The sequence below is a fragment of the Rhincodon typus genome, chromosome 3 (genome assembly GCF_021869965.1).
Source record: "Rhincodon typus isolate 14 chromosome 3, sRhiTyp1.1, whole genome shotgun sequence".
Lineage (NCBI taxonomy): Eukaryota > Metazoa > Chordata > Chondrichthyes > Orectolobiformes > Rhincodontidae > Rhincodon > Rhincodon typus.
This window is the reverse complement of record NC_063334.1, coordinates 30,460,405-30,477,034: the sequence shown is the minus strand read 5'-3', so window position 1 is coordinate 30,477,034 and position 16,630 is coordinate 30,460,405. Positions and strand designations below refer to the sequence as shown.

Here is a 16,630-nt window from a genome sequence, read left to right as displayed (position 1 = left end):
GAAGGGTCCAGGCCCGAAACGTCAGCCTTCCTGCTCCTCTGATGCTGCTTGGCCTGCTGTGTTCATCCAGCTCTACACCTTGTTATCTCTCATTCTCCAGCATCTGCAGTTCCTGCTATCTCTGTAAAGAGGCCACCAGGTTATGAAAAGATGTGGTTAAGTTCAAGGTTTTTAAAAAAGGGGGGTAAAGATGTGGCAAATGGAGTATGATGTGAGTAAAATGTGAATGCTTCCATTTCAGCAGGAAGAACAAAATAGAATGTAAACCAAGAGGATGCAGAGTCATCTGGTTGTCCTTGTGCATGAGTCTGAGTACAGGTATAGCAAATAATTAGGAAAGCCAATAGTCTTATTTATTAAGAGGGGAATTAACTACAAAAGTAATCAAGTCTTTTTGCTTCATTTGTGCAGAAGTGGGAAGGAATATGGATTTGAGGTTGTGGTCTGATCAATTGAGATTTGTTGAATGGCTAAGCAGGTTCAAGGGGCTAAATGGCCTAATTCTGATTTTTGTGATCCAAGTTGACTTGACTCAACTCTAATATGCCTTTTATAGTTCTAGAATTAAGTTAGCAGATCATTGTTTCCACAACTGGATAAATGGTGATCAAAAACTCTATCCACTTTTTTAGGATCAAATGTTACCCAATGGGACACCAGTGGAGACATCAAGTCCTGCATCTTCCTCGTCCCTCCTTAATAGGTTACAACTGGATGAAGAGCTGGATGGTGAAACCAAGGATCTCTTTGTTACAGTCGATGACCCAAAGAAGCATGTGTCTGCAATGGAGACGTACATTACTTACAGAGTTATCACAAAGGTAAGAGCAAATCCTTATCTTGAGGATTTCTTGCTATTTTCAATGTCATCATTTTAAACTAATAGAGACTCCCTACGTTGCTGCTTGCAATGTGTTGGGAGTCCTTGATGTGCCGAACGTCTGGATGTGGGTCAGATGATAGGGTTTCAGGAGTAAAGGGGTGGCAGGACCTCAAATAGATGAGGGATATATTGTGGGCATTCTAAAGGTTGTGGCTGGCAGTGTTTTTTGTTTTTGGAAAAGCAGTCATTTTTAACAATACTTGTTATGCACTTGTACTGACACTTACAAAACTAGCCCAGCTGAGAAAGCAATTTTTGGAGCCCCTGCTCAGCTGAATGAATTTCCAGCCCTTGAGTAAGAACTAGCTTTTGTCAGTCAAGTGCTAAGAGACTAGTACAATGCTTTGGGATGGGCAGTAGTATGGTGTACTCTGCCTTCCTGTCATGGGGAGCAAACAAACTGACTTGTGATATAACTGGAACAGTCGAAGGCTGATAATTAATACGTCCACCCACTTCCATTCCTTTCTAATCTGTTAAGTTGGACATTGGCACCTTTTCCCTGACTGATGTCCAGTAGCATGTTCTCTTACCTAGGATCATTTAAATTTCCTTTCAGACAGTATTGCACCAAGTTCTCCTCAGACTCTTAGCAATGCATCCAAAACCTTATTTGCCATCTGTCTGAAGGTTCAGATAGTGATTAGGTGGTGAGTTCAGTCTCTTGTGCTGGAAGAAAAGCCTTGTGCTACCATATGCAGCAGTCGTAGTTGTTGAATAGTGTGACCTGAAATAATGAAACACTGTAACAATTCTTACCTGCAGCAATACCAGTATTGGAAGTGACTGGGAATAAAATGAATGCTATAGTGATGTGCATAATATGTAACTTGTTTCCATGGTAAATTGTGGAAAGAAATTACACCTTTGCTTTGAAAAAACTGAAATAATCTTGAATTCAAAATTCTTGGCACTGACATTTGAAAAATAAAGCTAAATTTACCTTGATGCTTTTCTTTTTAAGAGTAGTGATTATGGCAGGGGAAAGTAGGAAACTGATGTGTAAAATATTCCATCCTGATTTCTGACTTACCAACCTTGATTTGAAGCACTTGTGCCAAAACGGGCTTTTGATCCTTGATGGGGACTGATTTTTGATTATCTACAAATGTTTTCAAATTCCCCTTATCCCTCAACAGGAAAAACTTTACACCTGTTAATATGATCAATCATAGTTATAACTATGCGAAGCATGACCCAAAAAATGCATCCCCAGCTGCTTTTATTTCTCAAGGTGGTTTTAAGTTAATTGCTCAATGTTAGAATTGTGCATACTGTCACTTGTTTAAAAGTGCAAAATCTATTTAGAATGTTCTGAACATTAGTTTTCAAATGCAAGTTGACATTCTGGCCTGATGCTCCCTGGTTGCTCATGGCTTTGATTATTTCCAGACCACCAGAAATGAGTTTGATTTACCAGAGTACACAGTCCGACGTAGATACCAAGATTTTGATTGGCTGAGGACTAAACTGGAAGAATCTCAGCCGACTCATCTTATTCCGGTAGGTACCAAATAATTGTCTAAGTTTGCTTGCTTCTCTGCATGTTTGGTGTTTATACATTGCACATGAATCTTAATACTAATAGCTATTTCATTTTCTGTCCTCTTCGAATCATCTGTTTAATCAATGTTTAGTATTGCCATTACTGCAATGCCCAGTTAGAAGTGGGAGTAATGTGGAAATCTTAAGTTGATGCATATTCCTCTTCGGTTTTTGCATCCTGAAGTTCTTTTTTTGTCCAAAGGTCTGATAACTCCTGAGAGGTCCAGTATCAAAAAGACCTCCTTTCCCTTTGTCAAAGAGGCTATTAATAATTATTAGATAACAAGGTGTAGAGCTGGATGAACACAGCAGACCAGGCAGCATCAGAGGAGCAGGAAAACTGACGTGTCAGGTCGGACCCTTCTTAAGGGCCCAGACCGAAACGTCAGCTTTCCTGCTCTTCTGATGCTGTGTTCATCTAGCTCTACACCTTGTTATCTCAGACTCTAGCATCGGCAGTTCCTACTATCTCTAATTATTGTTTGGAGGTCACAAAGCTGAAACTTGATCCTTCTACCTGCATGATCTTCTTTAAAATGCAAGAAATGTGGGATAGCAAGGTGGAAGTCCTAAACTTTTTTTCTGCTGTCCCCAGTTTAATTTCACTTTTGCCACCCTGTTTCTTTTGAGTCCATAAATGAAGGTGAGTTATAGCGGACCCATCTTTGGCTTGATTTGAAATGGACTTACTCAGGCTGGTAATTCAACAGTTTTTTTGGGTCTACATGGTGTGGGATAACAGTGTGATTTCACCCAGTAGGGAGTTGGAAAAGAAAGATGTGACTATATCTTGTTCATGGGCAGTCAATTAGATTCCTATAGCAATGTTGCCTGCACTAGTCTCATGTCAACAATGAGGCAACTCCAGTAGTACTTGTGCAGAAGATTACCTATGAAATATGTTTTCAATGGAGACCCAAGGCATGCATGTTTTCATTAAAATGGCACACACTGCCCTATGCTGTATATTTGCAATTAGAGTCAAAGTGGTCTTTGAGATGACACTGTCTGTGTAAGCTCCAATCTAACAACGTACTAAAGAAAGGAAGCCAAGTAGGCACCTTGGGTATAGGTTCATTATTCCCCACCCACCAACTGTGTAAAGTAGTCAAAAACACTCAGGATGCTAGGGTGTTTGTAGGAGAAGAGGGACAAGTCTCACCAAAGATTATAATGTTGGAGAAAGTGTCACATGTTAAGCTGCATAACAAAGAACTGAAGTACACTGTACGTGAGATGCATCTCACTTTTGACTCGAGGCATTCTTGTAGGTCTTGCAAATTTCGTATTAAACTGAACAGTTTAGCCTATCAACAGGATTGAAAGTGCTTAAACACTTTGCAGAGGCTGCACAAATAGCAAGAGACATTGATCCTTGGATTTTTCAACTGGGTTTAAATAAAAGCAAAATATTGTGGATGCAGTGTTGGATTTAAATATTGACTTGGCCAAAGAAATTGCACTAATCTGCATAATACAAATCTCTCTTTGACAAATCTGCAGGTTACAAATAGCCCAGATTTTTACTATTTGTAATTCCCTTGGCAGTCGGCTTCAGTGCTGCAGTCGGATGGGCTGAACACCCCTCTCATCCTCCCTTTTTCTTCCCCCTTTCCCCACCTCCTGAATACATGGATGACCCCTTCTCTTTGCCTGTCATTGGTGTTGAAAGCATTGCTCGGCCTCTTTTACCACCTTATGAATGCTTTTCCCTTGGCTGAGAAGTCCTGGAGTTGGGCTTGAATGTCAAGCATTTGGTTTGTGCTATCTGCTGTGCTGCAGGTGACATCTGTAGTTATGTGAAAATGAATTGTAATTTAGGCATCAGCATATCAACCATATTTCTCATTTGGCATTATCAAGCTGTCTTAGCAGGTCGACTTGCAGACTGTGTTGCAAATTGAGATTTTTCTTTCCTATTGCATAGCATATAACTTGGCTAATACTGCAGGATGGCGCAGTGGCTCAGTGATTAGCACTGCTGCCCCTCAGCGCCAGGGACCTGCATTCTATTCCAGCCTTGGGTGACTGCAATATCTACAGACGTTCTCACTGTCTGCATGGGTATCTGCTGGGTGCGCCAGCTTTTCCCCAGAGTCTAACAGCGTGCGTGGCTGGGTGGATTGGCTGCAGTAAATTGTCCAAGGTGTCCATTGATGTACAGGCTAGGTGGATTAGCCACGGTAAATGTGGGATTATAGGTGTAGGCTGGGGATCTATGACTGGATGAAATAGTCAGTGCAAACTCTGAGCCAAACGGCCCCTTTCTGCACTGTTGATTCAACAATCAAGCTACAAGGCAATGTGCAATGAATTGTATAGCCATCACTGTAGTTCAGGGTACAATTCTAATGGCATCAGTAAATCCTTAAAGTTATCTTGGGCAGTGTGGTTGAGTTTGAGTCACTTTCAATCTATGGCAAATTGTTGGGTCTTTGATGCTTTGACTTGACGTAGCTTTTTGGTGACCTAAATGTTTCTTTCTAAATAAATTTCTGGCAGTCACAGCCCTCACTGTTATAGGTTATAAACTCATCCTAGTGGATCATGCATGTGACACTTGCAGAGTGCAAACCCAGCAGCAGCTGGGAAATCACTGAGCTGACTGGTGCTGGAACAAGTCTGTTAATTTTTTTCCTGAAGTAACATTTTGAGATCATAATTTGTTCTCTTTTTCAAGCCCCTTGTAGAAGCAGTTCAAGGATTTGCAATAACTCTTTAAACAGTTTTTGCACTTTTTTTTTCATTGGGTATAAACATGAAGTGGGATGGCTGACAGCATTGTTTGTGTGCTTGTCTACACTGTAATGCACAGTTCAAAGGGTAATAAATCTTTCTTAACCATATAGCTTAGTGCACATTCTCTGTGACCTGAATCTAAATTGCACATTTATTGCTCTGCCATGCAAATAAATGCCCTTGCAGCATCTCACTACTCCACATTTCTTCTCTTTAATATGCATGTTTTTAAAACCTACCCCTTTTGACCAAGCTTTTAGTTACGTGACTTAATTTCTCCTTGTGTGCCTCTGGTTTAATCTTACTTTTAGAATGCTCTTGTGAAATGCCTTAAGAATTTTTTTATTACGTGGCACCTTTACTCCTGTTAGCTGTGCTTGTTAGATAAACCTAGGCCTTAGTCTTGGCCTGGTGATAAGCAGACTCATCCGAATTCTTTTTCTTCTAATATGTATAGCCTCTTAATTCATCACCATGTAAGTGTTGTCTTCTGCCTCCTCTGTCCATTGCACTGATCTGTTTGTGCTCGGTATCTGTTTTGATCTAACAATATAATATTGGTAAACTGCATAATACCCTATATCTTCCGGCTTAACCGGTGAACTATGGTTGTCATGTTGATGTATTTTACAAACCGTTGATATCCTTTCAAAAATGGTCACTTCAGGGGATATGTTAAGTTGTGCTATATTACCTAGAATTGTTTAGAATTTTACAGTACAGATATGGGCCATCCAACCTAATAGTTGTACTTTGTGTATGCATACGTTGTCCTCCACCTCACTCCATGGAACCCTATTAGCACATCCCTCGATTCCTTTTTCCTGTTTATATACTCTAGTAGGTTCCTTTAAATGTGTGCACTATTCATCTTGCTAATTAACATGTTGATGAGATCCATGTTCTACTGAATTCCTTACTAGATTTTAGTGACAATCTCATTATTGGTTCCTAGTCTTGTTCTTTCCCACAAGTGAAAACATCATCTCTATTAATTTTATTGAACCCTTCATAATTTTAAAGCTTTTCATCAGGTCATCTAAGTCTGTCTTTTCTTTTTTCTAGCCCCAGCCTGATCAATCTCTTGGCAGTCATACACCCAAATCAATTTTGAGCAGCTTGAGTCAATTTCATGGAATTTTAAAATCCAATTTGCAGATGGAGGATAGGAACAAAACTGTAAAACTACCTATGTTAATAAATTGAGACTTCTCTTGTACAGCCTCTTCCAGAAAAGTTTGTAGTGAAGGGAGTGGTGGATCGCTTTTCGGAAGACTTTGTGGAAACTAGAAGGAAAGCCCTGGACAAGTTTCTGAAAAGAATTGCAGATCATCCTGTTCTCTCCTTCAATGACCACTTCAATGTTTTTCTTACAGTAAAGGTATGAAAATTTTCAACTTTAATCAAGTGATATGAAGGAATTGAAGTTTTTGGCAATGCAATATTAGGATCCAGCTGTGATAAGTGATTGCAAATAAAATAGAAGCTAAATGCTAAAGGATTAGTCCATAACGCTTCAATGTTAAGCAAGAATGGTTTTTTTATCTATGGATTTGCACTATATTGGGCATTATTGAACTGACATCAGTGTATATTATAATTTCACCTCCAGGATCGGTACTGTTCATTCTCAAGTCTTGTGATGTGTTAATGTTGTGTTCTTCTAAGGACAGTGCTATTTTGAACTTGTCTCCAGAAACTGCAATGGTTTTTGTAAGATGGCTTTTGAGTGGAGCTTTTGGATGTCAAGATACTGCTGATTAATTTTTTTAAATGTCCAGTAATGTAACTTTTGAATTGCAACTTGCACAAGCCCTACCTATATATTAAAGGAGGTAAGCATATAGCAGTGGCAGCCTTGAGTGTTGAGAATGAGTGAGTGAGTGAACAATTTTTTGTTTTTATTAAGGGGGAAGTGCCATAAAAATGTACTTGCAGACTTCATTGCACATGAATCATAGACTTCCCTACAGTGTGAAAGCAGACCACTTGGCCCATTTTTGAGTCAGCACTAACCTGCCAAAGTGACCTTCCTCCCCTCTTTCTCTTCCCCCACCCCTCCCAAAAAATATCCCTGTATCCCTGCATTTTCCATGGCTAATCCACGTAACCCAGACTTCCCTGGACACTATGGGCAATTTAGCACAGCCAGTCTACCTAACCTGCACATCTTTGGACTGTGGGAGGAAACCAGAACACCCAGTGGAAACACCCACGCAGATACTGGGAGAATGGTATCAGGTTTTTGCACATTGTGATTGGAATGATAAAAGTTTTTTTGTTCCACAAGGTAGTGCCAACCCTTGACCTTGGCAAGACGACACTAACCTTTGACCACGGCAAGGTGGTGCCAACCATCTGGCCTCTAGAATTTTACAATGTAATCTTAACGAACTGCAAAAATGCTTATTGCTTGTGCCATCGAGGCAACTAACTGCCCATGTTCTTTGTTTCTATTGTATGATTCACAAAAATCTATAAATGTCAGATTTAAGGTCAAGAATTGATGTTTTCACGAAGATCTGTAGCTCAGGTTATGGCTGGAATTGTCTTAGTGGAAGCAGTTATGCAAAGACTTGAACACAGCCTTCCCTCAGATCCAGCCTAAACAATGGGTCTGGTATGTGGATGATGATTTTATGGTCATTAAATGAGCGAAGTTAGAAAAACATCTTATTTATTAATAGCATATACACCATGATCAAGTTGACCAGGGAAGAGAACAACAATTAACTCCGTTTCTAGATGTAACAGTGGCATGAATGAACAATGGTGAATTCCTTGCCAGTTTTTACAGCAAGATTACACACTGACCAAATCCTGAGTTACAATAGTCCCCTCCACAGTGTCCATAAACAGCTGTGTCAAGACTGTTTGTTTTTAAATGAATGAAAATGCACTGCAACACCCTGGAGCTATGCAAAAATGAAGAGGAACACCTATAGAAACCCTTTGCAAGCAATGGGTATCCTAACCACAGATGCCTATCAAATAAACGACACTGAAGACACTATACTCCACCACTACCCTGCTCTATATTGGAAACTTAGGGAACTGACTCCAAGACTCCTACAACCTCTCGGAATATTGATTAGTATGCAAACCAACAGGCACACTTTGCCAGCTACTCACAAAAACTCAAGACCCCATACCCACAATGAGCAGGACAAACGTGTTCATAGAATACCATGCAGCAACTGCAAGAAGCAATACATAGGACAGATGGGCAAGACACACACTCTCCTCCAGGATAAACTAAGACCAACTTGCAGCAAAACGGCATGACCAACTCTCCCTTGTTTCTAGTCACTCTGACAAAGGAGAACATTCAAATTAACTAGGACAGACAAAACAAAGACAAGCGGAAATTCCTGGAAGCCTGATTTTTCACCCGCTGGTACCATAAACAGGCATGTTGAAATAGACTGCATCTACATACCACTATGGAGCAAAACTAGAAACCACAACTACACACTAACAGGCCAGATAAATTCAGAATGGAACATAATGGTGCTTCAACTGTGGCTAGACAGCACTCAAGATGTCACCTAGAAAGGGGACAAAATATTTGCATGAAAACCAGTCAGCTCAATGAATCAACCAGCAACTTTAAAAATTTCAGTTTTTAAAAGAAGAAAGAAAAACCAGTCAAATTTTGTGGGGCAGTACAGTGGCTTAGTGGTTAACATTGCTACCTCACAGCATCAGGGACCTGAGTTTGATTCCACTCTTGGATGGCTGTCTACGGAGTTGCTAGTTTTTAAACTTGGGTTCATTTTATATTGCACTGACCCACCCAATAAAAATCTTATCTATTCTTTTACTGGAGGAGTATAATTCTAGCTTGAGGTTCAAACACAACCTGTTTTTGAATTTCTTTCTAGGTGGTATGTAACCAACTAGTTGAAGAACTGTATGAATGCAGGAAACTAGTGTTTTTTTGAGGTGATAATGTAAGGAAATGTAGTGCATAAACAATCTCAAAAATCAAACTTCTGTGCTTTGACTGCAAACCATTAAAGCAAACAGTAAAAATTGGAAGCAGAAATAGGCATTCTGCTTCTTGAAAACATTGTTCAATCCATTGTGCCTGTGTTGGCTTTCAAAGAATTTAGTTGCTTATTCACATGCCACATAAACCTGCAACTTTTTCCACTTCAAGTATCCAATACCTTTTTAAAATTATTATTGAAACAGTTTCCATTGTTCCTTCAGTGCATTCCAGTTTATTAAAATTTTGTTTGCTTCTCACCCTAACTCTTTGCCAATCATACCTAATTCTAGGTCAGGGTAAGAAAACCTTGAAATTTTGTCGGCTGGCAACTAACTGATTTTTTTTTTTGGGGTTTTAATCATGTAGGATCTGAATCCTTATAAAAAGCAAGGCCTAGCTTTCATCACAAAGATGGGGGAGTCTGTAAAATATGTTACTGGAGGTTACAAGCTAAGAAATCGGCCTGTCGAGTTTGCTGCTATGGGGGATTACTTGGACACATTTTTGCAGAAGCTGGGGACAATTGACCGAATTGCACAGAGGATAGTCAAAGAACAAGCAGGTAAGATACTTTTATACTTGTTTGTAACTTGTATGTGAGGTCTTGAGTACTGTCACTTTTTTTGGTTAACTTTTTAGGGTAGGGTGTTTTGTAAGTATTTAAATACTTGCAATTTGGAACTCCTAGTTAGCACCTCCTGGTTCATAGGCTGCTCAGTCATAACTCTGACCACCATACATTTTCTCCATCTGCTTGGGACTGATCTGACTCCATATTAGCTTCTCTTTCCAGTTGGAAAGCATTTGTCGCTCAGTGGTAGTCGTAGTGATACCCAGCGGCTTCTGATATTATCTTGACTTTAGGAGACTAGCCATCTTGTCATTTTGTTATGCTTGAAGTCCTAATTATTTAGCTTTCAAGTGCTGTTAGTCAAAGTTCATCCTGTCTTTGAAGTATCAACTAAATTGTCAATTTCTTTTGACATTGCTTCGCACTTTTTTTGCATTAAACTAATTTAGGAAAATCTGCTTCCATTGCCATCTCCTGCAAAAGAGGAACTCTCTCTTCTGGAATATCCCGTTGACTGAGTTGGAACAGCCCCGGGATCAATACCCAGCAGGACTGCATACTGAACTGTGAATTTGACAGAAGAATTAAGATCTATTTCCCAGGTTTAGTCTCCATTGATTGCAGCTAACAGAAGTTGTAAAATCAATCCCACCCGCTTGTAGCAATGTAGTTTCTAGGCATGATCGTCGAGGGAAATTAATCAACAAGCCAAGTATACAAACAAATGATACTTACAGATTTAAGCTTGTTTAAACAGTAGCCTCCAAATGTCTTTAAATCCCTGTCCATTCTCTCAACCATAGTACCCAAGCGTGGAGACTGATCTTTTAAACTTGAATTTTCCTAAGTATGAATTTGTCATGATATTCTGCAATGCCACACAGACAATGAATGTTTCAATAAATTGAATATACAATAATGTTTGCAATCCAACCTGGCTGTTAAATTGCAAACTAGACTCTAACACTTTGTTGATAATCTGTCTGGTAGTATTACTTCTGGAACCAAGATTTACATGAGGTAGCTTCTAAAATGTGACCTATCCTGTGTACTGTGAATGGCCTAGATTAGCTGGGCAAGACTGGGCTGGGACTTTAACCCATGGCCCCTGTCCTGACTGAGGAATGCCACATTGGAGGTAAGATGCAGTTGCTGGCATTCAAACAAAAATGGAACACCAAGGTGCATTAGTTACTTTATATGAAAGGAAAATTGGTATTTTTCAGGCATTGCTTTAGTTCTGGTTAATGTTTATCTTCAGGAACATCGAGGATGTGAGAAGTGGAGAGAAGGATCTTTTCACTGGTGTAAAATAGATAGTTTTATTGACTTGCAAGATCTGAATTGAATTTTTTGTTTTGTTAACCATTTCAGAATATTTAGTGGAGCTTAGAGAATATGGACCCATTTATTCCTCCTGGTCTGCTATAGAAGAAGAACTCAACAAGCCTCTCATTGGGGTATCGAACTGTGTTGGCAGCAACTGCATAGCCCTGGAAGATCTGTCTGAGGACATGTCTGATGACTTCCTTCCGGTCCTTCGAGAATATGTACTGTACATTGAATCAATGAAGGTAAAAGATTTTATATCGGCCTCCTTTTAAGAAATGTGATTGGTATTTTTAATGCCACTTGAAGTTTACCTCTTTGCTCTAATTGTAAAACTTGTGCTTTTGTGTTCTGTTCAAGTTTGTGATGTGTACTGCTGGCAAGGATTTTGTTTTTGCCCATTACTGATTTTGTCTTTGAAATTGCCACTGAGGCCTCTCAAACTGTGTGACTGGCCACTTCATATGATAACGTTTTAAAAACTAAAGACTTGGAAGGATTTGAACTCCTGTCTCTAGATTATTGGCTTCTGAATTAGTGGTTTGCTAGTATTGTTGCTGGTCAAATTTTATGGAATATCAATGGATGCCTAACTCAAGTTGAAAGGGGGCTGTAGAATCTGAAAAATATGGTCTATTTCAGTGTGCAAACCTTGCACTACTCCCCTTTTAAAAGTTCTTCCCAAACCTAAGGTGGAAAATTGCATGACATTGTCTGGAATGCAACTTTTTAAATTTGACATGTTAGTGTTCAATGACATCCTGAAACATCAGTTACTTGTGAATTAAAAGATGATCTTGCAACTTGTAATTCATGTACTCATTGTGATGCATATATTGCATATGTTGCATCTAGAATATGCTCAAGTGCTTAAAATCATTTATTTTGGATGTTGAAGTGAGATGTAAATGTATCTGCCATATCACTGGCTGTTTTTCTTTTGGTAAGCACAGTTCACCATTTGCATTCTTCCAGATGCAAGTTGAAGCCTTGTATTTTCAGAAGCAACATTTTATCTGGAGTGAGACTATTTGCGCTGAAATGAGTGCAAAATTGAAATGAACAATGTGATTTGTCAAAGAGAAGCTTATCAAAACTGTTGATTTTGATATGGTAGCTGGCTGGTAAATGTTGGGAAAACTATGCTTGACACAAGACTCAAACCAGCTTTTGTTTTTCTATTCAGAATGTGCTTCGGAAAAGAGATCAAGTGCAAGCTGAATATGAGGCCAAACTTGAAACTGCTGCTTACAAGAAAGATGACAAGCAGGGAGTGAGTACCATTTTGCTTTTTAAAAACAGACATGCCTTCAGATCCATGACAGTATTAATTGAGCTATTGAGTTCTAACCTAGCAATAGGACATGTCATGCAGTGCAAACTATTCAACTGTCTCTGGTCTGGGCTCATATGTGGTGCTTGCTTTCTTGCAGCACCAACATATCTGATTTGCTTCTGGTTTATTTTGGGAGACTAATAATGACTGAAACAATGATATTACTTATGAATAGTGGGTGTTCTTATGTTGGGAATAGAAAAACAGGAGGAAGCCATTTGATAGTCCCATCAATCTCTCTTCCACCACTTGATTTGGATGGTCTGCAACTCTGTTGACTAGCCTATGTTCCATAATCCTAGAAATACCCCTGCCTAACAAAGGGCTCTGATGTCGATTTAAGACTTGCCCTCCCCTCAATTTTATGAGGAAGAACTCCAAGTCCATTCCTGTCTCAAAAAAGATGCTTCTCCCCATCATTCGAACAAGGCTATGGAGTAATTTAAGTCGTGCCTCATGAGGCACAGACACACTGGACAGATTTGGAGAGCAGTTAACGTGCTGTACTCCATGTTAAAGGTGGATCGAGTGAAATTATTCCAATGCTGCAAAATTCCTTTTTGTGTAAGGAAATTCAAAGTATTCTGAATTACTTCAGAAATTAGAATGTCTGTTAATGTCTTGTAGCATACTCAGAATCCATGTCAGGTGACTCAGCACACTGATCTAGTTTATTTTAGCAGGTTAACATCCACAGTTATTTAAATTGTTCTTTCAATAGAAGCAGTCAACTTCAGTTTGCAAATTGCTCAACACTTTCAAGAGCAGTTAAGGTTGGGCAACAAATGCTAGTCCTGCACGTTCTGTTGAAGAGAAATAAGTACACTAGTTTCGAGAGCTGAACTATTACAGATCATTGATTTTATTTTAATGATGAATTGATTTCAAAGAAATTTTGGTCTAGCAAATTGTCCAGTACTAGTACAAGGCACCAGTTCATGGCTCCCAGCTTCTCCCATCCTCTTGTCTTGATATCCAGTAGTGGATGCTTGCAGCAGGAATTCACTGTGGATTCAGAGGCTAAATTTTAATCATGCAGAACCTGGAGCCACTACAGTGCAAGTTCCTTCTGTATGTGGCCTGGTGCATCTTAACAATTGTCTGGCCTACTAACTTATTTAGGCTGAACCAGTCAGTTGTGGATCTGCATATGGTGCAGACCAAGGATAGTTCCTCAAGTCATCTTTCTTCCTCGGATTTTGTGATCTCCCTTAATCCTGTCTGTAACCTCAAATTCTTAACTTCCTGATACATGTTTATAAACCTTAAAAGTGAAGGCCATGGTTTTGGTGACTAACACTTCTGAAAGTTTCAGCAAATCACAATCACAGAATTGTTATAGTGCATAAGGCCATTTGACTTCTCATACTTGTTTGAAGAACCGTGCAACTATCATTAAGGTAATTGGAGGTTGCAAAGAGTCTAGGTAATTATCCATTTTTTAATAAGGGACTGTAGACATCTCTCTATTAGAGAGATAATTGGCTGTGTAGCCCACTGGATCTAATTCAATCCGTCATAGGGTGGGCAATAGAGTCCGGTCCCAAACTTCAATAGAATGGGACTGGAACCCAAACTGTTGGGTTTATTCTAAACTGCATGTGTGCCTTCTAGACCACTGAAGTAACTGGCCCATGTTACATGTACATACTCTTTGTAACTCCTGGATGAAAAGAAGTGCAACGCAAGCCTCCAATACTGAAGACTGAATAACTTAAATTGAAAGCATTGTCCTGATGATTTAAAAGCTAGAACCTAGGAGCAGGAGTAGGCAATTTGGTCACTTGAACCTGCTCCATCTTCCAGTATGATCCTGGCTGATCCTGTGTCTAAATGCTCTCCTCTTGATTTTGTCTCCATACCCCTTGACTTGTGTTTTTTTTTTTGAAAAAAAGCTTTTTCTTATTCGTATGCAGTGACTTGACTGCCACAGGCTTCAGTTCCAGAAAATTCCACAGATTCACTACCCTTTCTTTACTGAAGAAACATTTTAATTATCACAGCCATAAATCGCTTACCCTGTATCCTGAGCCTGAGGGCCCTGGTTCCCGAATCCCCAACCAGGGAAGCATTCTCTCTGCATCTAGTCAGTGTGGCCCTGTTAGAATTTTACACATTTCCATCAAAGATCAAACCAGACCAAAACCCTAACTGTTAAGTAGATAGGGTCTGGACCCTAACACTTTTTTTTTATTTTAAAGGCATTGTGTTCCAGACGTAATTTCATTGTCAAACCACTCAATTTTGGTCAAAACGCACTTTGCATTTTACACTACAGTTTAAAATGCAGACCAAAAAATTGGCTTAACTTCCTGTATTTTGTTAATCCTTTCAATAGTGTTTTAACAACTAATTAACTGTTCCAGTAGCAATATCCCAAAACACATTCCTGGCACAACCAAATCAGTAAAATAGATTGTCTCTCGTGCAATGCTAGCAACAGGAAGAGGACCCCAGCTTTTAGCTGGAACAGAGGAATAAGAGCTTCCACAGCCAGCTCCAAGACACGAGCAACTACTGTAAACTAAAACTCAATCCTGGTTCTGTGGGAGATTGATCCCACCCATTCAGGCTGCTTCTGTTCTTGCAACAAAAAAGCCTCAAACCACTTATTTGTTTTGACCAGTCTGCATGGTATCTCTGTCTCAACCTTTTTCTTTTTGAAAAAATACACTTAAAACTATGGTATCATCACAGAATCAGCTCTTTGACTCAGTGCTTAGCTAAATGTTTCCACAATGCAGGCTGGGTGTGGTTTAATATCTATTGATTGCAATTCTGTCTGCCTGTGTGTCCTCTAAATGTTCCATACAAACATTTAGGAAAACACTGGCCTCTGGAGGACAAAAGTGGAGTTACAGACTTGATTCTCCTCATTCCAACTGGGACAACAGAACTGACACTTGGATTTTGTTTCCTGGTTGGGTGCACAGTGTCAAGAAAATGTTTGCCACTAAGAATTCAAATGGCTGCCTGGGTATACTGTTTTGACTGGGGAGTGAGGCATGGGGTTGTCTGTCTGCCTGCCTGTCCACCCACTGAGACGACTGACGTCAGTGCAGCCGCCTCTAGAGAAAGTGGAAGTACTGGTGGTATGCTGTGTAGTCTGTACAGACCCCTGGATAGACTGCTTGGCTTGGAATGTTGTCGGGACCCCCCACAAGCCCCATGTGCCATATACTATTTTATGCCATATTCCCACCTGATAACCCTTCTCTCCATTCTCATGAACCCACAGGCCCTTTTTCATAACCTAAATTTTAGTGCTAATCCACAATCTTGCCCTTGTGCATAAATGCCTTTTTAGGAAAGGAAACCAAACATCCTTATCTGGTCTGCCCTGCACGCAACTTCAGACCTGCAGTAATATGGCCAACTCTTAATGGCCCTGAGCAATAAATACTGGCTTAGCCAGCAACATCCTTGTCCACATCCCAAGAACCAATGATGCTTATGTTTATTCAAATTGTTCTGTGGGTGAAGAAAACAAAGGGCAACTTTTTAACCTCCTGTCTGGTTTTCTCTCTCCAGAACTTCATCTCTTTCCCTGTCATTGGTACCAACACAATCTTCTGCTGGTCGCTCTTCCTTTATGGCATATTCTGCACCCTGTCTGAGCCATCGTTGACTTTGGCATCACGGAGACAACGTACCATCCTGATGTCTTACTGGGTGCAGAAACTTCTGTTTGTGCCCTATTACAATCCATTCTTTGGAACCTGACATACCCCTCATTACAGTAGAACCTTTCACGGTACCAGAAACCTGGCTGTCAGTTTAACATCTAACTGATCTGACTGTGATGTCTTCACTTCCTGAAACTGCCATCCATCTCACCCCTTTGCTCTGCTCTTGTAAAGTCTTGATTGCGTCTAACTGGCACTCCAACAATCCATGTGGTATGATAGAATTTGCAACCAAACGCACTTCCTGCGAACTTGTTGCTGGAAGCTGACTTTTGTGGAAAGCATGTGTTGGTCTCGAAATTAAATTAGAATATCAGCATTATGGCCAAACCCAACTTGCCTGTCATGTACAGTTTCCCAGGAGAACTTCTGAATGAGCAGTTTCCAATGGCCTCCTGTTCTGACTTCATGCTGCTCTTCAAATGTATTGCTGACAGTGACTCCTTCAGTACAAGAAGCAAATCACTTGTCTTAATTGGAGAGATCTCACTGTATTTGAACAATTTTTAGAAAAGCATTTTTTGTGGGGAGGGGGAGAGGGAGGGCA

General features: G+C 39.9%; 1 protein-coding gene across 1 annotated transcript in view; it reads left to right on the top strand.

Annotated features, from left to right (window-relative positions):
* LOC109917645 (sorting nexin-30) overlaps positions 1-16,120 on the top strand; it is a 33,228-nt gene extending 17,108 nt beyond the window's left edge. Inside the window, exons 2-8 of the mRNA XM_048620208.1 lie at positions 633-821; positions 2,276-2,386; positions 6,390-6,548; positions 9,528-9,723; positions 11,107-11,306; positions 12,248-12,334; positions 15,929-16,120. Coding sequence (XP_048476165.1) covers positions 633-821; positions 2,276-2,386; positions 6,390-6,548; positions 9,528-9,723; positions 11,107-11,306; positions 12,248-12,334; positions 15,929-16,120 — 1,134 coding nt within the window. The remainder of the gene's footprint in view (positions 1-632; positions 822-2,275; positions 2,387-6,389; positions 6,549-9,527; positions 9,724-11,106; positions 11,307-12,247; positions 12,335-15,928) is intronic.
* Positions 16,121-16,630: the final 510 nt, after the last annotated feature.